Raw genomic sequence first — 26756 nt, forward strand, 5'->3', positions numbered from 1 at the left:
TTTTTTTCACTGAAGGAGAAAAGTATCTCCTGTACAATTTACTTCTTTGAGCATTTTGGAGAATTAAATCTAAGTGGCATGCTTTCTAACTTCCAGTAGAATAATCTTTTCCGATCTGTGTTGCATTTTGGCCCTTTATTTAACCAAAGAGAATATCCAACATCTGGTATCCATATGTTGGTGTACAATCTTTGGCATAAATATTTTAAGCTTTTTTTTATATATAATACATAATATAATAAAAGTCATATTTAAAAGTGCTATGGCTCTTTTTGCAAAATTTACCGTGTATATTACTTCTATCTACACTCTCCTTTTTAAAATGAAAGATTAAACAACATTTAAAAGTGCGGTTTAATATTTATCCCAGATCGTTTAACAATTAAAAATGAATTTAAATAATGAGTAGTTTCGAAGACAGCGCTGTGCAACCTTAACGGCGCCTATTTGAGGGCGCGATGTGTTTAGCATATGCTACGTCATCAAGGATCGTGCGGCCTCACGTTACCGAGATGGATGTAAAAAACTACGCTGGCGCAAGAAACTAAAGAGCACGACAGCTGTTAATGCCAATGCAGGAGGCGAGTAAAGAGAATTTACCATAGAGCTTCGGCGGAATAGGAGGACCAACGGCGGCCCTCGGTTGTCATTATCGATTCTTTGCGTCGTTGCTACGAGACAGACGGCGCGCTGCCATGGAAACCTAACACAGGCGTTCAGACCTTTCGAGAGAGGCAGCCGAGGAACGAAGCTTTGGCAGCAGCTGCTTCTTTCCGTAGCTTCTAGCCGTTAGAGCAAGAAGAGTCGCTTGAGCCGGTGGAAGGGGACGAAGGGTCCCGTTTGAAGCTTGGGGAGGGGCATTAGCGGGGGATACTGCTTTATTTGCGCTACGGTACATTTATGCTCCTTTTTCTACAAAGAGCTTAGGATAGCTTTTTATGATGTCCCGCTTCTAGCATCGTATTTTATTTGAATAACAATCCTGAGATAGGTTGCAACTAGAGAAAGAAGGTGTATCCTTTTGGATGACCGACACCCCCCCCCCCCACCCCCCAAAAAAGTGAACTTCCTACCTGAGCGGGTTTTTAAACTCTAGACTCCCTCGCTCCAGTCCAGCCGGAATATTTACTGCAAGTTACATCACACCATCCGCTGAAAACGCGTTTATTGAATATAAATATAAGAAGTAGAATTATACGTGCTACTCCCGTGATGAGTTATGAATATAATGTATATCACACTTTTTATGCATACTGTATGGTGGACTGTAAAATATGTTTTTAAAAGAACCTAAGCAGTAATGCAGTCAAGGCTGGACTTCGTGCCTTAATCTTATTCACCAAACTAACAGAAGGGAGTCTTAAGGCTAGCAATGTTTTAAAAAGTAAAAGCTAGTAGACCTTTATGAATATAAACTAAAAGTATCTGAATGCATCAGTATTTAATAAAACTGAATTGCTTAAGGGAGTGGGATTTACAAATATCTATCTATAATTATAGGTGGTTCTTCACAAGAAGCCCGATATAAGTCCTTTCGTATTTTTGTAATTGAGCCCCAAATCATTTTATTTGGCTAAGGTGCTTCTTTTCCTCATACACAATGTCCCACAAAGTGCATTTTCTACCAACTACATTTTATAAATCATATTTTCTCTAAACTAGATGTGTTGGTCAATAATTCTCAAAGTGTGGTCTGGGGATCCCTGAGAAATCCACATAAATCCAAGCTGTTTGGGATCCTCAAGCATTTTTAAGAATATAAAGGAATCCTGAGACCAAAATGTTCAAGAACCACTGTTAAGACTATCAATCTCACATCCCATGCACCTTAGAGAAAGTGTGTTTCCTAGGCATATATTGTAGGCCAAAGATGATGTGGAAGGCTGCTATGAACACTAACTGTAGTTTTAGTATTTTGTATATTGAAATCTATTCTGCTGAGTGTTACGTTTTGCATTAAACTAACAGCAGTATGTAGCACATTGTACACTAGCTAAGTAGATACTTGGATTATATATTAGAAGAGAAAAATCAATAAAAGAGATTTGTAGCTGAGGGTCCTATGGTGCTATCTGAGCTTCACTGTTTTCTTGCAGACATTTTATTTCCCAAACTAGGTAATGCAAGAAATATCTGCAAGAAGGCAAGAAAGCTCAGAGAGCATCAATGACCTCTCAAGAGAAAAATGTTAATTTCTGGCTCTGGATATTATTCCTAGAAAATTGTATTGTTAAGAACAATATATTTCTTGCTAAATGTCCTGAGAATCATTTGATTAATATGCAGAACCTAAATCTATGTTTATTCTACAGTAATATAAGGATTCTGATTTCATGAAATACAGATCTAAAACCTGATTTATCAGACATTGCAGTCATCGTTCCAAGGTTTTATTTATTTTCAAGGTACATTTTATAGTGGTATGGAAAAAACAAATGGGAGAGAGTTTGACTCACATGGAACTGAAATAAGCATGCAGATTTTTTTGAGTACTATACACAATACTGTAACTGCTGGTTGCTTCAGAAGAGATCACAAAAAATGTCAAGGAAAAAAAAAGCAGTGTAGCTTAGCTGGTGTAGATATCTACTGATGTATGGCAATCCCATCTTACTGATGAAAGATCTCAGGTTGATGAATCTCCGTAAGGAATTCTGGATCATGTTGCACTTAAGCTTGGCTACTCACCAGAGGATTTTAAGATTTAAGCAACAGTGAAGTGAGAGTTTATTGCCCTTAGCAGGAATAAGTTGTTTCTAATGAAGTGAGGCATACAAAATCATATGCCTTTTAATATAATTTGTTAGCCTAGACAAGTTTACCAGAATCCTGATTTTTAACAAAAAGAGAGTAATCAGTGCCAGTTATGGGAAGATAGACTAAAGGAACTAGAACACATACAAAATAATACATGACAGAGGAACAAGTGCAAAAGGAGTCCACTCTAAAATTATGAAATCCACCACAGCATACACCACCTATTTATAGTGGATTGTATTTATTTTTCACCTCCCATCCCGTAATCTGAAAGTTGGAAAGATCACTCTGGGAAACATTTGGAATATGTGCAAATGGCTAAAAGTTAGGGAACAATACCTTGATGCAAGCAAACGTTTGCTTTCATAATTTGAATGTAGTTTAATATAGTTGTTAATTTTGTACTAGAAAATGAATTGGCATTGTTTTTGCTATCACTATTTGTTGGCTACCAAATCTATAATCAGAAGGACAAAAAAAGATTGTTCAGGCATAATAAAAGGTGGTGTATTAAGTAAATTTTGTTAGCATTATAAGCTTATTGAGGCACCTTGGGAAAAATCATTTCTTAATCTATCCAGAGTTACGAGGTATCATTAAGTTCCTGTGAAGATAAAATTGGATAGTCTTATATGTAGTCCCTTCAACTCCTTAAGAGGAAGTGTATGTAATAAAGTATGTGTATGTGGTAAAAATGATATTAACATATATTATGCCTTTAAACATCTTGAGTTTATTTTAGAATAGATTAATTAATGAATTATTGTTCTTTTTAGTTTTCATAGGATTCTAGTTTGAGACCTTGAATAACCATGCCTGTTCCAGATGTTATGTTCTGTGCACAGCAGATTCATGTTCCACCTGAACTGCCAGATATTATGAAACAATTTACCAAAGCAGCTATCAGGACTCAACCACGTGATGTTCTCCAGTGGTCTTATGGGTAAGGAGAAAACCAAAGTTAAATGTCTTCATTAAGAAGACTTCACAGACACACACTTAGAAGTATGTCTGTGCTCAGAATAATTATGTCAGTGTTCACATGTCACCACAGACATCTAATATCATTAGTCTGTTCACAAACAACTGTTTAGGTGCCCACCTAGTTTCTTGTCCCACCTGAGTTTTTAAAATATGCTTCGAACTTTAAAAATTATTTTAAGGAGTCTGATATACTGAGTGTTCAAAAATGCTTTTAAGCCCACAGAAGTATTCCTAGAGATGGTGATAACTACATTATTTTATTTTATTTGGAAATATATCCACTTAAACAGAAATCTGTTTGAGAGAGCAAGAGTTGATCAATCCCTGTCACACTCTAGCCAAAGGGAGTAAAAGAAAATACACTTTTCTCTCACTTAGTGTAAGCTGTAGTATTGATTTTGAAAACTTTATACATTAGCTTCATCGGTTTTTAACTTGAACTGTCTTTTGGTATTTGGTATGACACTATGATAGGTACTTCTATGCTTTGTCAAGAGGGGAGCCTCTTCCTGTAAAAGAACGTGTTGAAATGCCAATTGCCACACAGAAAAATGATACTGGTTTGACCCCTGGCCTCCTTAAAGTTTTGCATAAACAGGTAATTTTTTTAAACAGCTGAAATCTACAATGACACTATAGATTTTAAAATGATATATACTACCTAAAATGACTCTTCTTTGAACTAGCTGTTCTTTATTCATGCAAAAACACCTTCAAATTATAGACATATAACATTCAACACTGAGTAAGCAAAATAAATATAAAATAAGTCACATAAATATAGCACATGTGAAAAAGTATGTAAAATAAATATAATTAAAACTAAATGACATTCACCTATATCAGGTCACATTGACAGCATTTTCTCTTGCCAGATGAGGTCTTCCTCTGTACATGTTGAGTGGCTTGTATGCACCGTCGTTATATGCTAGACTGTTCTTGCCTATGTTCACACACAATATCTTCTGTAGGGAAGTTCCATTTTCTTAGATTGTCCTTTGATCTTGCTACCCTCATGCACAGTCCATTTGGCAATTTCCATATGGGCCACGTTTTTTTGTGACCAGGAAGCAGATAATCATGTCTGCCTGGTAGCAACTAGTTTTTGAACTAGCTAATTAACAGTTAATTTCCTATTTTGTTTTCTTATATTTACTTTATGATGTATATGCTTTTACAGTTACATCAAAAGAAGACTGTGGATTTAATAGATCTCCATAAAAAGTGGAAGACTTTGTGCTTACCAGTAGAACAACTGCGCAATCTTCTTCATTTAGATACCTTTGCAGATGGAGTAGAATGGATGAAATTTTTTGCCCTTTGCTGTAGTGCTCTTGGTGGGGTATGTAAGATATAAAAGTCTTTCTTATATTGAATTGTTGTTCTACTGAAATGAATAATACAGGTGTTTAAATATAAGTTTTTTAATTTTAATTTTGGTTAAATGCATAAGGAAAAGAAATAACTGTGAGAAAATTTTTAAAAACAGTTTGAGGTTCAGAAGATAGAACACATGATACATATACAATATTAATAGGATCTAATTAGACTGCATAATTTAAAACATAGAAAATCATTAGTGCATTATGGACATTTGAGTGCACGTAAATATAAACACACACATACATATGTAGATAAGATTTTTAAAAAGTTTTAAATTTATGTAACCCTTGGTTTTGATAAATCAACTTTTTTAAAAACTGGAAAATGCACTTATAGAATTATTTCAACATTTAAATTTTAATTCTTCAGAGTGTCAGTTGTGTTTAATGACTATTCTTTTTGCCACATTTTTATTGGTTTACCAAAATATAAAATAGAAAGGAAAATAAAAAGTAATAGAAAACTGGGAAGGAGAAAGGAAGGAAGAAAATACGTGGTTGAGATTGAAAAAGAAAGAAAAAGGCATTGACTTCCAACTCTCTTTAGGACAGTAGAATATAATAACATTACCTCAACTTTTTACTTTTACACAATAGTACATACTAATCATTTTTATAACAACAAACCTATCTAATCAGCAAAAACAAAATCAAAGTTTCTTTTTTTTTTCACTGTAAGCACAAAATCCAAAAGTATATACTATTCCCCTTAGCAATGAAAGCAGAGATGGTTAAATTGATTCCTTTATCCAAAGAAGAGAATATATTTAATGTTGTTTCTGTTTGGAAATCACATTTAGCAATTGTTCAAGGTTATGATGGACCTACCTTGGGGCTACTTACAACCCTAATTCAAAGTTACACTGGAAGCTCCTCCCAGGTCACAGGACTGAACTTGGGGAGCTCGGCAGCACAGCTTCATTTATGCTCTTTGCAGCGTCCTATAGTCACATGACTACATTTTATGAGTTTTGTTGATCCGTCCAGTTTTTGGCAAAACTACAGCCATAGCGAACTATTGAGTCACTTAACAACTGTGATATTCACTTAACTATAGCATTCACTTAACCATCGCAAAAAAGGTTGGGAAATTGGTTCAGTCACATGACCAACTCATTTTAGCCCATCATGACTTATGACTATGATAGGTAGACTCTAGTATGGTTGGAAGTCAAGGAATACCTATACAAGGAGTTTTTATTATTTAAGCTGCAATATATTAATCCAAATTCCTTAAATTTCACAATTGAGAGGAATTAATAGAAACCCACTTTATTAGAGCTAATTAATATAAAAAAGCCAAGAGTGTATATGTGCCGTTTTATGCTATAGCCATGATGAGATTGCCAACACTTCTGGTTTCCCCTCACTAGACATACGTGCAATCATAATGCATTAAAACCTCTGGATGGTTTGCATGCTTTTCACTAAGAACTGCATATTGTTTGAACTGGTATTTCTGGGTATTTTGTATAGTCTTTCACAATTCATTTTATTTTATTTTATGAATGCACCAGGGATGAAAACTGAAATAAATGCAGGTTTCATTCCATGCATATTTATAAAGAACTGTGCTACCTTTCCACATTTGCTGGTGGTGTTTTACTTTTCTTCTACATTTCTGTGGAAAGAGAAGCTATTAGTCTAATTAAATCCAGTATTAGAACAGCTACAAGTGAATCTTAGTACTTGCCTTGTGTTCTAATGTATACTTGTTTGCTTGTTTTGGCTTTTCTTAGACCCTGCTCAGTTCGATGAAGCATGCGTGTGAAATTCTGACGCTTGATCCAGAGGGTGGACCAGCACGTATTCCATATGTTACTTTTCACTTTCTCTACACCTACTTGGCTAGCTTAGATGATGAAGTAACAGAGGAAGTATCCGAGTCTTTTCTCAAGTCTCTTAAAGAACAAGTGTAAGTATTAATGGGTATATGAATCTTGTGCCCTCCCTTCCCTGCAGCCAATTGAACAGCAGCTTTTTATCTCCTCTTGCTTCACTCAAAATGCCCAGAACCTTTTGATCATGAGAAGAGACCTCAAAGTCTACATCAGTTTGGCAAAGTGTTCCACTAATTCTCCTTTCTTACATCTCCAAAGGGCCCTAGAATAGAGAAAGGAGAATCCAATATGGTGCAGTGTTTCCTGCTCTATATGCTATGCAATGTTCAAATACATTTTCACTTTCCCTTCACAGCACAAATTAGTATGCCTCTCTATATTATTATCTTTAACCATGATTGCAAACCAATTTCGTAGTATAATTTTTAAACTTTGTCCTTATATACAGATGTAAAACCTTCATGGTTGAAGGTGAAAGGTAAAACTAGGGAGAACAGTGTGCCAATCAAAGGAAGAAAATTATTAGCTGGATGTAGGTCAGGTCTGCCCAATTTGTTGATGGGAAAATGCCCACATTGATAAAATGAAAAATCCTTGTGGGCCACAAAGAAATGCTTAAGAGTGCCAGCAGCTATTCTATGGCTACTAAAATTGTGGAGTTGTGCAAACCAGTAACAAAGCTTGGATGTCCTGAGCAGCATGTTTTTGAGATGGTAGTTTACTTTGTTGGAAAACATTGGTGGGCTGAATATTGTGCTGGCCTGTTCTAAATCTAACTAGCAATCAATTTTTATTATGGTCACAGACCAGCATTGCAAATAAAAGCATTAAAAGTAATAATAAAAAATAAAAATAGACAAAATAATTTATCATGATTACTGATGGGTTATCAGTGGGTAATTAGAGTTTGCCCAATTCTGCAGTTTAACAAAATTTGGCCATTCTGATAAACTATTTTGGACTGAGTAGATAACAGGTCTTTAATACAAAGTGATATTTTATAATTCTTATGTGATATTTATTCTACACGTATTGATTAGAGGAGCAAAACCATGCTTTTAACCACCTTAAATGTAATTTAAATGTTTTGTAAATGCTCAATGTGTCAATACAACTTACCTTTTATGATGTACCTTATTTAAAAAAATAGACAGGATCTTATTACTAGCTTCCCCTTTTATCTTTGTTTTCCTGCCTCATTTGGACATCTAGATGTTATAGATGTTGGAAAACAAGTTAAGCTAAGATTGGAGGTCTATCTTGTATGATAGAAATGTATTTTTTTAAACAAAAGAAATTTAGAATTTTTCCTTCATGTATAAATTGCAAGCTTCTGGGGTGAGATGGATTTGACACATATTGTTAGTTCCTTCAATAGTAGTAATGAAAAATAATTATTTTCTCATTTAGGGCACGGAAGGACTATATGGTTGGTACTGCTGATTTCTCCACTGTAAAATTGATGTCTTAAAACAGGAATATTTGAGAGTAACAAATTTTTAGTACATAGCAAAATGTCATGTTGAATAGTGTAAAAAAATTAGAGTTTTCATTAATGTAATCTCTAATGTGCTTTTCAGTTTGTGAACTACCAATAAAATGTGTACTACCTAATTGTCTGAAGTCAGATTATGGTATTTTATGAATATTAATTACTCCTTCAACAAGCAGTATTTAGAGTAGAAAATCTAATCAGTAAGCAGATAATTGAATGGAGATTTCTATTTCCAGAGTCAATCTGGCTATGCCATCCATTCAGTGAAGAGACCATCGTAAGTGATGTAGTATCGAGTGTGCAGTTCTCCCAGGGCTCCTTCCAGACTCGGAATTTAATAGTATCTTCTAGATTTCTCCTTCTGTAATTGAGACCCTTATATATAATATCTGGGCAACAATCATATAAATGAAAAATGATGGTCTACAGCTGTCCATTATTTTTATTTTCTGATGTCTGGATATACATACATATGGTGTCAATTCATTATCTGCAAAATCATGATAACACTTAACATCATATGTTTGTTGGCACTGTCAAAATAATTCAGTTTGGTCTAGTGGACCAGACTAGAAAGTGGGAGTTCAAATCCCACTTTAGCCATGAAAGCCAGCTTGGTAACTTTAGGCCACTTACTCTCTCTCTCAGTCCAATGCACCTCACAGGGCTGTTGCAGTGAAAATAAGAGGATGTGTTGAATATGTTCGCCACCTTGATATTTATACCGGCACTACAAAAATTTTTTTATTATAAATAATATTTTTTTATTTTTACAATAAAATATATTTGTTAAAACAAAGACTGAATATTTTGATGAATGTTACTAAAACAAATGTTTCTTAAGAATAGTTTAATATTAGAACCAACAACAATTGATTTAAAAGGTGGTAATTGTTTATGTGAATAATTAAACAACATATTTTTTATTTATTAAATTTTTATGTCATCCATTTCACTATCCAAAGTAACATAACTCTGGGTGGCAGTGTGATAGTGATTTCAAATGATATTTATTAAAGTAGCTATCATCTTAGCTGTCAGATATGTTACTGGAATTAAACAGCTACAACTTGGTTTGGCTCCACATCTCTTGTAATAGAAATGCAAGTATTACTTTCTTCTTTTATGACGTTTTCCTTCATCTCTGAAATAAAATGGAAGCCAGTATTATATTAGAGCTTATTCCTCTTACTTTTTTTTTTCTAATCTCATATTTTCATGAAACTATTATCCTTATAATGCTCATGCATACTGAAATGAAATTGAAATACATATTGCTGCATTGGCTGATGTTTATCTTTTGATACCTTTTTCATCAGCTACTTAGAATATAGAATCTTTGAGGGAATATTGCAACTATTTCCCTCTTAATCTTAAATCTAACTGGACTGCACAAAATGAATCAGTTTTTGAAAGAGAGATCACAGAAGTGTGAAGCGGAGCAATATAAAGGCAAGTTAATTTATAGTATTTCTTCCCGCTCCTGTTTTCAGTGTGTCCCTTCTCCTGAGACTGCTTTTTGCTCCAGTGGAGGGGAATCTGTTATTTTTTTACCAATATGCAAAAAAGGAGATAGAGAAGATTAAAAAAAAAATCTCTATCCCCTTTGTTGCAGTCAAAACACTCATGGGGAATATGTTGTTATAATACAAACTAAAAACTATTTAAACAGAATTTACTAAATAAACTGTCCAGATTCACAAAATATGTGAACCCATAAAGCATTATTTATATAATTCAAGGAATCCTCTTTTTAACAATTATAATTGGGAATGGAGTCTTGGTTATTGAATGAAGGGGTTGTTAAACAAAATGATCCACCTGACTACTTTACTTAATGACCATGATCCAGCAATCCGCATTGTGGTCATCAAATGGTCTCATGGGCTGTTAAATGAACAGAGACTCTGGAGGGTTTTGGAGTTCTGTCCATGCTTGAATTTCAGCTGCCAAGGTACAAATAGGCATGGAGCCGAGCATCCTTCTCTCTCCACCTTTGCAAAGAGGGATTTGGGGCTCCACGTATGATTGAATTTCAGCTGCTTTAAATCCAAGCAAACCAAAAATGGCAGGGACCTCTTTCATCCAGCCCCCACAGAGGACAGAAACCTCTTGGTAGGCTGCAGCAGCCCACAACCTTCCCTGCCAGCTTCTCCATTGACTTTCTGGGGAGGCCAGCAGGAAATATTGCATATGATGTGATCATGGGGCATTTGTTAAGTCGTAAGTATGAATAGATTGCCAAGCACCCAGATAATGATTTTGTGATAGCGTGGGCAGTTGACATTTTGCAATAATCTGTACAATCTTTTACAGGGTGTAAAGTACACTTTTCAAAGTCTTCATAACCGGTTATTAAGTAACCAGTTTTAAGCAATGACTGAGCTAAGCCACTAATAAGGAGATCACATTTTGGCTTAGTTTGGTTGTGTGAACGCACCCTATATAAATACTGCTGATATAAGAGCAAATGATGGGTATTTTTAATATGGTAATGTATAAGTAATATCTTACTCTATACACTGTGTATATTAAAACATTATTAAGACAGCTATTTGATTCAGTTATCCCCATAGTACAACAGTATCAAAACAGTTAATCTTCACATTCATACAACTCAATTGCTTATATATTACATACTTCATTATTTTTAAAAATAGTTTAGTAACATTTCTAAGTATATTAAATTATCCAGGCCACAGAACAGGTCTGAGCATATTACTAAAGAACTCATTTTTAAAAATGTGTATGGAGATTCTGAGCCATCCAGGTCATGGTTGCTCCAAAGGTACCTTTTCGGGAGGCTACTGAACTTTCTTATTTTTAAAAACTTTCTACAATTTAAGACTTAATCCCTACACTGAATAAAACAATTTCCTATTAAAAGCTATATTTATTCACCCTGGTTTTATGGGGGAAGTTACAGGTAGTCCTCAAGTTACGACCACAATTGAGCCCAAAATTTTTGTTGCTAATGAAACATTTGTTAAGTGAGTTTGTCTCATTTTACGACTTTTCTTGCCACATTTGATAAGTGAATCACTGCAGGTGTTAATGACAGTTACATGAATCTGGCTTCCCTATTAATTTTGTTTGTCAGAAGGCCACAAAAGGTGATCACATGACCCAGGACATTGCAACCATCATAAATGTGAATCAGTTGTCAAGCATCCAAATGTAAATCATGTGACTGTGCTGCAACTGTCATAAGTGTGAAAAATGGTCATAAATCACTTTTTTCTGTGCCGTTGTATCTTCACACAGTCAGTGAACTGTTGTAAGTTGAGGATTACCTGTATTTTGCTTATAAATCCTAAAGAAAACACTTCTATGTCACAATTACTTTTGAGTAATATTTTCATCTCTTTATGTATATTCAGTTGTCAAAACAGAACCCAATGCTAAGTCTTCAGTTTAATTTACGTTACTTCATAATCCATGTATTCCCAGCAGACCTTTTTGTATAAAAGTATCACTGCCTATGTTATATGCCAGTTGAAGTAAAAAGACAGGAATAAATTCATGTAATAGTAGTTTATTTTAACCCGGTCAACCTAGGAAACCAAGTGTAATTTGTTTTTTTTTTAAATTGTTTTATGTCAGGATTTGTTTAGTACTTTCTCTGAAATAGGAGAAATTATGATATAGAATTCCATATTGTTATTTCTTTTAGATTATGCTGGTTATTATGAAATCAACTTTTGTTTTTAAAAAGTATATGGTTGAGTTTATAATTGATTCTGGTACCATTACTAATTTGATACATCTTTTGATTTAATATCTTCTTGGGTAAGTATAGGAAGACTTAAAGCCAATAGCTGGATGAAAATCACTATGAAATTCTCTCCTACAAATTAACATTGAATGTAAACAAGGTTTAAGCATGTCCTACAATCCCAGTCTGTGATGTAATATCACTCTAGTTCAACACAAGTCAGAAATCAAAGACTCTACTTACCTATCTCTTTTCCTTCGGGAATCTCTCTCTCTTTCTTTCTCCCGACTTCTTTTCCGTCTGCCTGGACTTCTGCTGGAATTCCGCCTATGTCGAGAATAATCAGTATCTTTTGAACTTCCACAAGACTGTCTTGAATCAACTGATGCAGATCTTCGCTCTTCTTTACTAAAGAAAAGACAGTAATTATGTCGTAGCAGCGGTCTTGATCATTAATGTTGAGGGAGGGAATGAATGCTAATTTCTCTCAGTGAAAATTGCCACTAATGGCAAAATAATTAGCTGCACAGAATCATGTAAGAGGGACTGGACTTCAAAAAGTAACCCAGCTGAAATTACTGCTTCACCGTTGCTGTCCGATCTCAGCTGCACCAGAATTAATGGGAAATAAAAGGAAATGTCTACTACTGTATTGTTTGCTCCATACTTTCATTTGAATGTTGTATTTTCATTAAAAGATGACAATGCTTAGGAAACTAGACAGTGAATAAAGTTGTGTTTCTAATATAAATTGAATTATGAAAAATCTTTCTGTAAAATAATGCAAGGAGAAAGCCATTTTTAACAACTGTGATATATAACTCTGCTTTCTGAATGTCATTGTGCTTTGCAAACACAACCTGCTTCTGCCACTCACCATGACACAATATTTAAATAAAACCTTGCTTCTCACAAATGCATTCTTAACCTCTCTGATTATTTCACAACTATCAAATGACAATTTTATCTGTTGTCAATAACTGGCCAACAATCCTGTTCTAAGTAACAAAGGAAGAAAGAATAGATGTTCTACAACTTTTACAAAATATAAAATCAGTAACATCACTAAAGGAAATAGGCATTGGAAAGAATGAAACTAAACTGTATTGGACAATGGGTATAGCACAATACCATGATATGCAGACCTAATCTGCAGGTCATTAATTCCAGTTTCATTTGAATTCAGAGGACCAAAAAATACAATTTCTTAAGTTACTACCAACTTAGAAAACAGCAAAAATTTGGCAATGATAATCATACCTTCCTGAAGACTTGGCTGAAAAAGATGACTTTTCATCTTCTTGAACCCCAGTATTTCTATTCTCCTCCTGCCAATGAGTGTTAAGTTCTTCCATGTGTACACCAATCACATCTCTGATTACCTGAGTGTTCAGAAATATTGAAATTAGATAAAATATTAAAGTATGCCAGAATATATTATTTAAGCTAAATAATATTCAGATGGAAAGTATCCTTTTGCACAATGTTACTAATATGATGGTCTATGTATACTTTGCTTCCATTCGTTCCTTCAACCCATTTGCCTCCCCCGCTTTTCTTTTGGTTAGTTGTTATAAAATTATGTAAAATAATTGGCCCAATATAAAACATAAAGGAAGCATACAGAAAGGTAGTGTAGCTTGCTAATATTGTTAAAACATTATAATTACCTTAAGCAATTAAAATGCACAAATTGAAAGAAGTAAATATCTGCGAATGAAGAGCTAAATATTAAAAATATGAAACGACCGTTTGAGAGATGATCACTAGGCCTGTACTTCATTTATCCATCCAAATATTTTCCCATTTTTGGCAATAGTAAAAATATGAATCACAGTAAACCTAAATGTTACAATAACTGACATCAAGTATTCAAGAGTTATAAACTTAAGATCAGGCAAATTTAACTTATTGCAATGTATTCACTACAATGACAGCATGTACACAGTGATAGCCTCAACTCAACAATATTTTTGGAAAACAGGAGAATTTAAATATTGCTGCCTATTTAAGGTATTTCATACAGAGATATTTTTAAATGAAGAATAGTTTGAGATAACTCCCAAGTCATATAGACCTCTGTGTAAGATTTCTTTGTTATATGAACATTCTTAGCTCTATATGATTGCCGCCGCCTTTTATAATCCCGCATCTCTGCAAGAATTTCAAGATGAGATTTTGGACCTTTCTGGCCATCATCTAAAAAGGAAAAAAGTATGCTGTGTTAGAAACAATTATTCCAGTGGATGTATTCAGTAATATAACTATAAAGATGTGGACTATATATGACCGGCAATTTCAGCAAATGCCTGTAATCTAGACCATTTTACTAGGAGGGGGTTTTCAAGATAACAAGTGAAGCAAATTAATGTCACTTCTGTGACAGCAATCTGTCTCAGCAATGGAGGAAAGGGGTCAATCATCTGCTGCCAATGACAGGCAATAGCTACTGGGGTGCAACTCAGGCCAATTTGTGTCCCATTTTAATTCATTAATCTGGGAATGCCAGTGTTATAAGAAAACAGGGGGAATACTATTAGCATCCCACTTTAACAGAAAAAAGACTCACTCAGCAAGAGATATTTTACATATTTTGTAATTTTTAGATATAAAACATAGCTGTAAAATTTTCTTCCAGACCTTGATTGACTTTTGCTGCCAAATCTACAAATAGATCACTGTCATTTTCTGTCGGATGAGATCTTGACCTCTGGTTCTTTGTCTCTGCAAGGACGTAATCGTAAATTGCAAGGCGGTCAGCTTGGGTCAGATCACAAATGTAACGCTTGTGGTTTTGTGGAACTTCCACAGGCTGAGATGAATAAGTTCCTAAAATGTGAGAACAGTTTGGATCTATCAATCAAAACCAACACAAGTAGCATATTTAATTGAAAAGTAACGTGAAAAATCTTAAGACTTTAATGGATATTAATATTAATGATTGAATTAAATTGGAATGGATATATACATTTATAATTATTTCTTTCCTTTTTTTTTAAGAATACTGTGTGTAGTTTAAGAATGTACCAAACAGAATCTGAATGGAAGCTATGTATTATATTGAGTGTTATAACTTTAGGGGAAAGATATAAAGGCGTCATACTCCAATCAGTAACTACGGGAGAAATTTGGTTTAATGAGAAAAGATAATAGACAACTGAAACAAGACAGACAAAAAATATAAATATAATGATTTGAATTGAGATGAAATAAATACAATAAAATTGAGGGAATTAAAAGAGGGGAGAAGCCATGTAGAAAATGTAAAATTGTAATAAGATATGGAATAGAATATAAAAATGAACATGAACCTGAAATTGTGTCTGCACGAAGAAATGTAACCCGGGATTATGCTGCTTTCAAAAAAGATGTTTTAATTGTGTTTCTTTTCTTTTTGTGAAAACTCAAATAAAATTTACAAAAAACAAAACAAAACCCCAACACAAATAGCAATGTGCTGAAGTTTTATGTGACAAGTGGCCTGATATAGACTGATGGCAATTCATGGAGTTTCAATGAACCTACTGATTTCATTTGACTTATTACTAGTATAATTAGAGTCAAAAGGGTTATTTACTCCTAGGACAAACTGGCAGTTAGCTAGGAAAAGGAATCATCCATAATACATACCTGTAATATAGAATGTGAGTTGTAATTTGGGGGGGGGGGTTAGAGGTGAGGGCTGCACTGCACCTTTAAGTGTGATGCTAAGTTCACACTTAGAAAAATGGGAGTTAGTGAGTAAGGCTAAATAAATATTAAATTCAAATAAAAATTATTCCCATGTCTTTAGTAAGCTTCCTTCTTTCTCATATTAAAATTTATATTTCAGCAACAATTTTTGGAGTATTGGCGACTACATCCAGTTTTTAGTGAGCATAGTTTTCTTGTCCTACTATATATATATAAAACTGGGCTTCTCACTGTTTTTTTATAGTATTTCTAATTGTCTCAGCACGGCTAATAATACATTCAAAATCATAGTCCCCACTTTGCGTTTGCCAATGGGAATGATTTCCCACTTAGGAATTAGGCTGCATGTACGCAAAACAGAGTGACTGAGCCCCATAAAAGCAAATGTTTTTAAATTCCCAGAGAAGAGAAAAGGAGATATTCAACAAAAGTTCTTTATATCAGATCATTATTCAGCATATGCAGCAACGCAAGTAAATAAAAATCAAATTTGTGTTCAGAATCTTGGTCAGTACCACAGTTTCTATACCAAGTGGATATTTGTGGGCTCCCCAATGAAAAAGGCTTAGCTTTCACTTACCTGGGCAATAATTTCCACACTCTTTGGCCATAGCTTTTTTAATAATGTCAAATTGCAAATCTTTGTCTGTAGCAAAAAACAAAACACAGGAATGTTAAGTATACTTTTGTAATCATTAAATGTAGTGTGTCAGGATTCTGGAGGTTACCCCAATTAAATCATGAGTCTCGAGCCAAACTTTCAAAACTTCAAAAGGATTTATTAGAAGTTAATATGTCCGGCACTGCCTGGGTGTAGCCAACTCTGAGACACATAATTCACTGTCATCCTTGACCCTGGTTTTCCCCCACCTCCTGGGTATATCATAATTTATATTCTCCAATGAGGCACGTCCATAGCCAAGAGTCATCAATCATGTTCTCCAGTTAGATCTCTGCACAGCAGAAACTTCAGTCACCTAGTTACTATCTTTGAAAAACTATTTATGGAATGCACTTTCAATTTCCAAGCTGCTGCACTGCCCTTTCAAACCCCTTCCCCCCCTCCCTTTCTGTTGGCAACTCTAAGAAGACCATAGAAATATTTTATGAATTGACATAGTACCTGAAAAACAGGCTATATTGTTGCAGTACTGAACAATGTTAACAATATACTCAGAACTTTGTAACATTGGAAACCATGTGTTTCTTTTCCTATACTCCTTTTTAATATTCCAGATTCATTGAATCTTATAAAATCAAGAGAAACAAAAATTACAGATATTGAAAAAATAAGCCTTGGGGTAGACAAACTAACATTGTTCGTATAGGGTGTTAAACCAGTGTTTTTTATCTATTTTTGATTGGGGTGTTGGTTTTCATTTATTATGATGCAGCTAATTATAGTTTATTTAATTACCATTGTTAAGCCAGCTATAAAAAAAAAATCAACAATTGCCTCTTTTACAATACAAACAGTAACAGTGATTTCAAGCCTTGAAAATAAAAGCATTTTAAAAATGCAGTTTGACGTGACAACACTTTTAGTTTAGGATCCTTTTTGTGGCAATAGTTGAATCACCACACATTAACCAAATTCATGCAATGAATTCGTCTGCAATGGGTGGGTTTTTTTTTTTACCAGAAGTAAACAACAATTTACAGCAAATATATATAAATTCCTATTTGTACGTAACCCTTGAGATCTGTTGTAACTTTGAACAGCTACTAAGCAATCTTTGTAAGTTGAGGACTATTTGTAGACAGCTCTTAAATATATATCCATACTTCATCTCTGCACAGCATCAACGTTTTATACTGAGAGTAGATACAAGATCTGGTCTGATGTTTTTATTCTTGCTTCTAAAAAAAATCAACTAACATTTGTTAGTATGTTACATTTCAGTACTGGTACTTTAGTATGTATTACCCCATTCATACTTACCCATTTGAACTTTAGGAATGTTGCCTTTGTCATAGAAAAAAGTAGAATCATACATTTTAGCCTAGGAGACAAAATACATGTAAAATTATTTTATCAAATGGAAACGTAATTGATCAGCCACCAGCTTCTGAAATTAATAGAAAATCCAAAGAGATAAAAGTAGCAGATAAAAGTAGCAGATATTAGACTTCCCTGATAAAATAATTTCCTAATTTATCATCATAAATCATCTTGTAGATCTTTAGAATTGGCACCTGAGCTCCAAAATTGTAGTAGAGTCATGTCGGTTCTCACTCTTTTTATAATTTTTCACACTGGTGTAAAGCACAACTCTCCAGATTTAGGCACAACCACTTTACTGGGTTGGGTTCAAACTAGTTCTTCCCACTCTAGACCCCGCAGCTTCCTGGCACTAAGGCAGAACCTCCTGTCTGATCAGAGATGGAGATATACAACTGAGCACTGTTAGCATATTGATGCAGCTGCTGATACTTGTGCCAAGAAATGATCTCACCCAATGGCTCCATGTAGATGTTAAATATTAGTGGGGAAGCAGCTGTGGCACCCCATACAAGAGGGGCTGTGTGGTAGACCTCTCGCTTACTGGCATCATCAATCCTGGATGAAGGAAGAGAACTACCACAACGCCATGTCCTCAACTTCTAACACAGCCAATCCATTTGATAGTAGTAAAAACCACTGAGAAATCAAGCAGAGCTAGGAAAGTTGCATTACCACCATTCAGTTCCATCTAGAAACCATCCACAAATGCAACTAATGCCATTTCAGCCACATACCCAACCCTGAAATCTACTGGAATCCCACTTCATTCAGATCCCTTTGAAGGTGCAAGGCAACCAACTTCTCAACAATCCTCCCTAAAATGAGAAGGTTGGAAACATGAAAAAAACCAGTCCAAAATAGGTTTATGGATGGCTTTGCAAGGAAGAGGTGACCACTTCCACTTTAAGCAATGTAGAACTTTAATTTTACATGCCAATATGTGTGGCTTTTTGGAACCAAGAAATTTTGACCAGTAAAGATTGTGTTAAAAAATGGTTTTACTTATCTTTATTTAAAAAAATAAAAATCAGGTGAGACAAGCTCCTTGGGCACTAAGATAATATAACAGAAAGCATATTTACCCCATATCTAATGCAATAACCTTATCAATATAACTGTGGAAAGTATTTAAAGTAAAATGTTATCTTTTAAAAAGTCATTGAAAACACTTGCTGAAACTAGCAGAAATGCTAGAATGAGGTAAAAGAACTGTGAGAGAATAAACCAAAGGGAACAACAAAATAAACACTACCTACAATTGTTCTCAGTCATGCATCTGGATGTAAAAATGAATCACATTATACCAAATTAGAACCAGGTTTGTGGAAGCAAGTTTCTGAGCCTATTGGAAATCTTTTCTAAAACTTATCATTTGCATCTATCATATTCTCTCCATCAGCTGGACATCAGGAGAAAGTGAACAGGGTGGGGAGGTCTCAATAAGTTGTAAATAGAATATCCTTCAAAATCCTTATCTATGACTTTGATTTTAATAACTGTGTTGCTAATGGAATTCTAACATATTTTGCAGTAACAACTTCAGGGGGAAATAGTCTGGTGTATGCAGGTGTCCATTTAAAAAATCTAAAGCCAGCCTTGTTTTCAAAAGAAGGTAAAAAAAATTTTCCATCCTCAAAATATGAACAACCTTTTTATAAGGGGGTGGGGGTGGGTGGGAAGCATTACCTCTTCCTCTTTAGAATATTCTAGTTTCCTCAATCTACAGGATATCATATGTTTCTCCAAGGAAGATTTAGGCATTTGATGATTAGCATCATAAGGACAGGTCACTTTCTCGCTCTGGAGAAAAAAAAGAAAAGAAAATAGGTTTTAGCATGAAGCACAGTGGCAAGATTTTAGAATAGTAGACATGTTTGACAATAAAACATGATTTTCAATAGCAAGCCATTTTCAAAATCTTGCCAAGATATCTGCGTCACCTAGTCCAGGGATTTGCCAGGAACTAAAAATGACTTGCAGGCACAATCTCCACACCCCCAAAATAGTAAAACTAGCAGAAGAATTATCTTCCAGAAAACAAAGAAAGCAAGTTCCAGCTCTTCTAGATAAATGAAATGTTCGAGAGCATTTCCTATCTCTCTCTTGCTCTTTTCCTCTCTAAGATAACAAAGACAGAGGAACAGATGGTTCCTCTAAGATGAACTGAACTCCTGATGAAAACCGAAGTAGTTTTCTTGGCAACAATACATAGTTTGCCACTGCTAAATTCCAGAAACGCGTGTGTGTGTGTGAGAGAGGGAGAGAGATTGTCCATTACCTCTTTTCTCGGGCTGAGATAGTGTGACTATTGCAAAATCACACGAGAGGCCCCAATATAGAACTATCTTATCTGCACTGCAAAAAATCCGCATGATTCCCGATGGCAGTAGTCGAGGAATGCAACAAATCCTGCCTCAGGGTAGACCAGACCTGCGCAGGCCAACCCTATGTAAGAGTTTTTTCAAAAAGTGCGCGCAACTGAAGAAAAACTCTTGCTGACTGTCCATTCTTCCTCATTCCCTGGACAGGGGGTTAATCCCAGCTCCCTTGGGGATCCTGCCCTGCCGCCGCTCGAACAGAACCTTACCGGGGTCCCAAACCACAGGGGAAACGAAAGAAGACGCTCCTCTACTGGGCTGTCTGTCTCGGCAGCCATTTTGGAATAGGGCGCTCTCGCTTCAATTTCGCCCAAATTCAGAGGCGACACCATCTTCACTTCTGGCAAGGTAACGTCCTATTTTAAACTTGGAAAGCTTCGCTGGGTCAAGAGAATCGTTTTTAGGGAAGATGTCTAGGAGACCATCGACCTTTCTTTTCTTTTCTTTTTTTTTTAAAAAAAGCACTTTTAAACCGAAGGCAACTTCAAGGACTAAGAACAACTGGATCAAAGCTTCGGTTTGCCCGGTTTCAAAACATTCCGCGATGGAATCTCGCGATATTTCTCCGCTACGCCCGACCGTGAGAGAAACGGAAGGTCGCCCCCTTAAGGCCGCCTCCTGTTGGAGGACTAGATCAGTGCAAGTGAGATAAGCGAGTAGACTCCAAATGGTCATTGGCAAGTCAAGCATTTCTGGTGCGTTAAATGCTCAGTCTTTTCTTTCTGAGATCTAAACGGATTTAGTTTCACTAGTTACGTAATAACAAGATTAACGCTTGTTCTCCGTTTTCATGTGATATCTTCAACCGTTGAGAAATATGCCCCCCAAAACACATCAGAGTAAAAATTTTCTCTATAGATTTTTGAGGCTGAATGCAACCAATACCCATTCTTAATACTTTTTCCCCATTTTTTTTCTTATTGGACTATAAAAGAAAGCAAATTAATGGTCAAAAATGTATTTTCAACAAGATGACTAATACACACATATTTTTAAATCATATTTTTCTGCCTCATTCATACAAGCCTCTTTATGCTCAGTGCCTAGAAACACCCCCCCCCCTCCAATTTATAGAGGCAAGGAATGTTAAACACATCCTGTTAAAAATGTAATATAGCTGCAAATTACATTCACTGAATTCAAGAGCATAGTGGGGGAAGGTGCAGGGAGAGAGAGAATCAAAACTAGTTGCATAGCACATATTGCGATGACAAACAGAAGATATGAATTAATATGTTATCATAGCAGTGTATAATGTAATACAAAGACAGCTAGTGTTTAAAGCACCAGGCTAGAAACCAAGAGATTTGGGATACCTATAGTCGTAGTGCCAACCTATTGGGAGCGCACCAGATGGAGAATTATATTATTTTGATTATAATATTTTTGACACGAGCAATATACTTGTACACAATTGACATATACTCAGGGTACTTGATAATTGGAGAGGAGGAAATTGCACTTCTACACATAAAAAGAACAATATGAAGAGTGATACGAAAAGAAAATGTCTTTAGGAAGTAATGGAAGCTCATTCCCATTTTGAGCTGTGAATAACTACTATAGTGTGAGCTGTAATCCACTAATATGGATTACTGATATTCTGATCATGAAATCAATGAGAACAAAGCATGAAATGAATTGGAAAAGAAAACCTAACAAGCCAAAACAATACAAATTGATGAAACATATGACATCTGCTGAAATACCTTCTAATTAGCTACAATGTTTATGTGTTTTGAATAGAATAGAATTCTTTATTGGCCAAGTGTGATTGGAAACACAAAGAATTTGTCTTTGGTGCATATGCTCTCAGTGTACATAAAAAGAAAAAAATACTTTCATCAAGTATCATAAGATGCAACACTTAGTGACAGTCATAGGTTACTAATAAGCAAATCATACTAGGAAACAAAAAACAATATAAATTGTAAAAATAGAAGCTACAAGGTTACAGTCATAAGTGGGAGGAGATATAGTAATACAGTCTTACTAAATATTTGACACTGCTGTGGGAATTGTTTAGCAGAGTGATGGCATTCAGGGAAAAACTGTCCTTGTGTTCTAGTTGTTCTAGTGTGCCATGCCTATAGCGTCGTCTTGAGGGTAGGAGTTGAAACAATTTACGCCCAGGATGTGAGGGGTATGTAGATATTTTCACAGCCCTCTTTGACTCGTGCAGTATACAGATCCTTGATTGAAGGCAGTTTGGTAGTAATTGTTTTTTCTGCAGTCCTAATTACTCTCTGAAGTCTGTGTCTATCCTGTTGGGTTGCAGAACCAAACCAGGCAGTTATAGAGGTGCAGATGATAGACTCGATCATTCCTCTGTAGAACTGAATCAGCAGCTCCTTGGGCCGTTTTGAGCTTTTTGAGCTGGCACATAAAGAACATTCTTTTTTGATGACGTTTTTGATGTTAGGTGTCCATTTTAAGTTTTAAATGTTACACAAGAGTCTCTTAGAAATTGGAAGGATAATCTTTGAAGTCCAATTGAATGAGTCAGGAAAAAATTCTAAGGCAGACCTTATTAATGAAGGGATGAGCTTGTTTATTATATTTAAATGTAAGTATTAATTTCTCATGTAATTTATATTATCTAACAGCACTTATTTGCATGCACCATCCTTTGGCTCCCTCAAAAAGTGCATTATCAAATTGGTCTTTATATTTAATTTTAACTCCATTTTAGTTCCATATTTTCATTGGGAATTTAATTGTTGCATTTATTAAATCAGAACCATATGCTGTAGTAGCATAATGCTACATCTTGTCATTTTTAAAGCACAAAGACTTTTGAAAATAGATAACTTACTCATATACTAGATTCATTCTTTAAAATCAAAGAGTGCCTTTCTTTTAAATTATATAGAATTATCTTTTTGGCTGTACCTCAAGCTCCATTAAGCCAAAAAAATTCATAAGTTAAAAAGTTCCACATTTTAGAAATATAATTCAACATCACATTGAGATCCATAAATATTTCTTCCTAAAATTGTTAACTTACATATTAATCAAATAATATAAGGTAAAGCATTTTTTCAACCTTGCAACTTTAAGATGTGCAGATTTTAATTCCCAGAATTCCACACATCATAAAGATTGAAAAAGCTAAAGCATCTTCATATTGCTAAAATCTGGTTTTCATCCATTTTATTCATCTATTTCAGGGATGTCAAACTCGCAGCCTGAAGAACGGATGCGTCACGCGCTGGCCACGCCCAACCCCATTTTAGCCAAAGGAAAAAAGTCATGATACATCACATGATGAAAACGTGATGCCATGAGTTTGACACCCCTGATCTATTTTAACCTATTCCTTGAGGGAGATAATTGACCCCCCAAAATATTTCATTTTTAAACCATAAGTATATTTTATGTTTTTAATAAATGAATCCATTGATTTCCCAAAATCGGATATTTCATTTCTTCCTTTCACAGATCAAATATATAAATAAAATTAACTTCCATTTAATGTCCTAACATCTTATAAAACTGAATTGTTGACTTTCAAGTTCAGCATCTCTTACCGTGTTTCTCCAACAATACGACCTCCCCCAATAGGAACACCCAGCATGTTTTCCAGGCATAAAATGAAATTAAGCCCCTCCCCCCAAATTTAGGCCCATTTTAAAACATGTGAAATGGGGGAAGGGCGGGGGGACTTGCAGTTAGGAGCGCCCTGCGGGCAGCAATTCCTCGCCACCAGCTGCTCCTAATGGGAGATCATGGCAGAGCGCAGAGAGCCCCTACTCCTGCCAAGCACCTTTGTTGCAGACCTAAGACCTTCAGCGCCCGCCGCTGTTGATTTCCCTTCTGCCTATGCCACTGCCACGTTTGGAGCTGCTGCTTCCACGTTTGGAGCACTGCCACTGTTCGGAGCACCGCTGCCGTTTGGAGCTGCCACTTCCACATTTGGAGCTGCCGCCGTGTTTGGAGCTGCCGCTTCTGTGTTTGGAACACCACCGCTGTTTGGAGCACTGCCGCTGTTTGGAGTTGCCATGTCCACATTTGGAGCTGCCGCTTCCACGTTTGGAGCACTGCCGCTGTTTGGAGCACCGCCATTTGGAGCGCTGCCACCACTCCAAACACGGTGGCAGCTCCAAACACGGAAGTGGCAGCTCCAAACCTGACGGCGGTGCTCCAAATGGTGGCAGCACTCCAAATGGCAGTAGCACTCCAAACATGGAAACAGCAGCTCCAAATGTGGCGGTGGAATGGGCAGAAGGGAAAGCAACAGCGGCAGGTGCCAAAGGTCTTGGGTCTGCAGCAAAGGTGTTTGGTGGGAGTAGGGAGCTCTCTGCGCTTCGCCATGATCACCCGTTAGGAGTGGCTGGTGGTGAGGCTGCCCGCGGGGCGCTCTAGATGAGGATGCAAGGGGGGGAATTAAGTCACCCCTGAAAAGACAGCCTAGCCATTTTTTCGGGGCTCAAAAAAATATAAGACCCGGCCTTATTTTATGAGAAACACGGTAGAGAAGCTAAAATTGTAGGTACATGGAGGCTGCCATATATCCAGGTCATACTGTTTAGTCAATATTTCTTTCAATTGTGGTAAATTGTCAAGTAGATACTGAAGGCAAGTCAAACTATAAAGAGAATACTGATAGTCCTCATTTAGTAACCATTTGCAATTATAACAGTGATGAAAAAGTAATTTTGTCACTAATCTTCATGTTTATGGGTCTGTAAAGCACAGGAAAGCTGAAGTAAGATCATAAACAATCGTAGTTTCACTTACTACTTTGCTTAACAACCGAGTTTTCAGTCCCAACTGTTGTCGGATATGAAGATCTCAACATCTTAAAAAAAAACATTAAAAATAAAGCTATTAAAAGTATTAATTATAAAAGAGAAAAAAAAAAAAACAAAGAGACGGAAGAAAAAAGAAAATACGTTAAAACCAGACAAATATTCTTTTTGACAGTCTACAAGATCCAATTCTCCTACCTTACTTTAAATATACACATCTTATCGCTATTTATGGATATTTATGCTTATTTATGCTCATTAAACAGTTTATCTCTGATATAACCAATTATACCATGCATTCCAATTATTATCAAATGCTGAAGACTCTTTATTTTTAAGAGCTATGGTTAAATTGTCCATTTCTGCGCAGTCACATATTTTCTGAATGACCAATTGATCTGTAGGTAAACGGGATGATTTCCAGCATTGGGCAAATGCTAATCTGGCCGCAGTTAGAATATGAATTATTATGTATTTCGTCTTTTTAGGAAAATGTTTATCAGAGATCCCTAGTAGGAAGAACTCTGGTTTGTATTCAATTTGATCTTTGGTTATCTCCTCCAGCCATTTTCTAATTTTTGCCAGTATTTCTGGGCTTCTTTACAGGTCCACCACATATGAAAGTAGGTTCCCTCTATGTTTTTACATTTCCAACATTTTGGACTAGAGTTTGGGTTCATTTTCGCTAACCTCGAAGGGGTAAGTGCCATCTATATAACATTTTATACATATTTTCTTTGTACGCCGCAGATTTCGTAATCTTAATGATTCTATTCCAGATCTTTTCCCATTCTGTTAATGTAATGCTTCTTCCAATATTCCTACTCCACTTTATCATGTTCCCTTTCACTATCTCTTGCTCTAATTCTACCTCCAATAAATATTTATAAAATTTAGAAATATTCTTTTTATTTGATCCTAATAAGATTTTATCTAAGTGTTGTAATTTGCTATAAATTCCAAACTCTTTGATATCTTGTTTGTATCTACTATGGATTTGTATATATAACCACTGATCAATTTTAAATCCCTGTTCCTGTAAATCCTGTCGAGTTCTTAGTTTCCCTAAAGGATCTAATAAATCTTTATATTTAGTCATTTTTGTTATATCCAAATTGTTGGGATGAACCATTGCCTCCATTGTTGAAAGCCAAATCGGAATTTTTAAATAATGTTTTTACATATTTTTTCCAATTAGTTAATAGTGAATCTCTAATAAGATGTCTATGAAAGTACGCCTGTTTAGTTTTCCCCACATCCCATAGAAATGCGTGCCATCCTCTCTGAAGGTCGTGCCCTTCCAAGGCTAGAGTTCTTTTATTCCGTAAATTGACCCAGTCTTTTAACCATAGTAAATTGGCTGCCCAATAATATAATTCCCAGTTTGGAAGCGCTAGCCCACCTCTACTTTTTGCATCTTGTAAGGCCTTAATACTGATTCTAGCTTTTTTCCCTTGCCAAATAAATTTAAGAGTTACCTTATTTATATCATCAAAAAAAAATTTTTGGTAATTTTATTGGGATTGTCTGGAATAAGTAAAGGAGTTTTGGTAAAATGTTCATTTTGATTGTGGCAATCCTGCCCAGTAAAGAAAGCTGCAACTTATTCCAGGATTCTAGATCTTTCTTAATTTGCTGTAACAGTTTATCATAATTATTCTCTTTGAGTGATTTACTATGTGGTGTTAACCATATGCCTAAATATTTGACCTTTTTGTTGCCTGTATCCCCATGGTTTTTTCTAATTCTTTCCTC

At 35.4% G+C, this 26756-nt stretch overlaps 2 protein-coding genes across 6 annotated transcripts; one reads left to right on the forward strand and one right to left on the reverse strand.

Annotated features, from left to right (window-relative positions):
• Positions 1-489: 489 nt before the first annotated feature.
• ROPN1L (rhophilin associated tail protein 1 like) lies at positions 490-9258 on the forward strand. 4 transcript variants are annotated; one of them, XM_087930691.1, is made up of 7 exons: positions 588-803; positions 1839-1859; positions 3534-3700; positions 4216-4339; positions 4922-5083; positions 6863-7038; positions 8375-9258. In XM_087930691.1, exons 3-7 carry the CDS (start codon positions 3570-3572, stop codon positions 8433-8435), a joined length of 654 nt encoding a protein of 217 aa, XP_087786817.1. In that variant the 5' UTR covers positions 588-803; positions 1839-1859; positions 3534-3569; the 3' UTR covers positions 8436-9258. The 4 variants fall into 4 exon arrangements, with proteins under 4 accessions (XP_087786818.1, XP_026556822.1, XP_087786817.1 ...); XM_087930692.1 differs by lacking the exons at positions 588-803; positions 1839-1859 and adding an exon at positions 490-581; XM_026701037.2 differs by lacking the exon at positions 1839-1859 and having other exon boundaries at positions 531-892.
• SNRNP48 (small nuclear ribonucleoprotein U11/U12 subunit 48) lies at positions 8887-20809 on the reverse strand. 2 transcript variants are annotated; one of them, XM_026701039.2, is made up of 9 exons: positions 20460-20809; positions 19559-19672; positions 17810-17870; positions 16448-16513; positions 14815-15003; positions 14252-14373; positions 13435-13556; positions 12418-12582; positions 8887-9603 (listed from the first exon to the last, which is right to left on the reverse strand). In XM_026701039.2, exons 1-9 carry the CDS (start codon positions 20580-20582, stop codon positions 9570-9572), a joined length of 996 nt encoding a protein of 331 aa, XP_026556824.1. In that variant the 5' UTR covers positions 20583-20809; the 3' UTR covers positions 8887-9569. The 2 variants fall into 2 exon arrangements, with proteins under 2 accessions (XP_026556824.1, XP_087786816.1); XM_087930690.1 differs by having other exon boundaries at positions 20151-20538.
• Positions 20810-26756: the final 5947 nt, after the last annotated feature.

Source organism: Pseudonaja textilis, chromosome 3 (assembly GCF_049901715.1).
Source record: "Pseudonaja textilis isolate UNSWEBS1 chromosome 3, rPseTex1.2, whole genome shotgun sequence".
Taxonomy (NCBI): domain Eukaryota; kingdom Metazoa; phylum Chordata; class Lepidosauria; order Squamata; family Elapidae; genus Pseudonaja; species Pseudonaja textilis.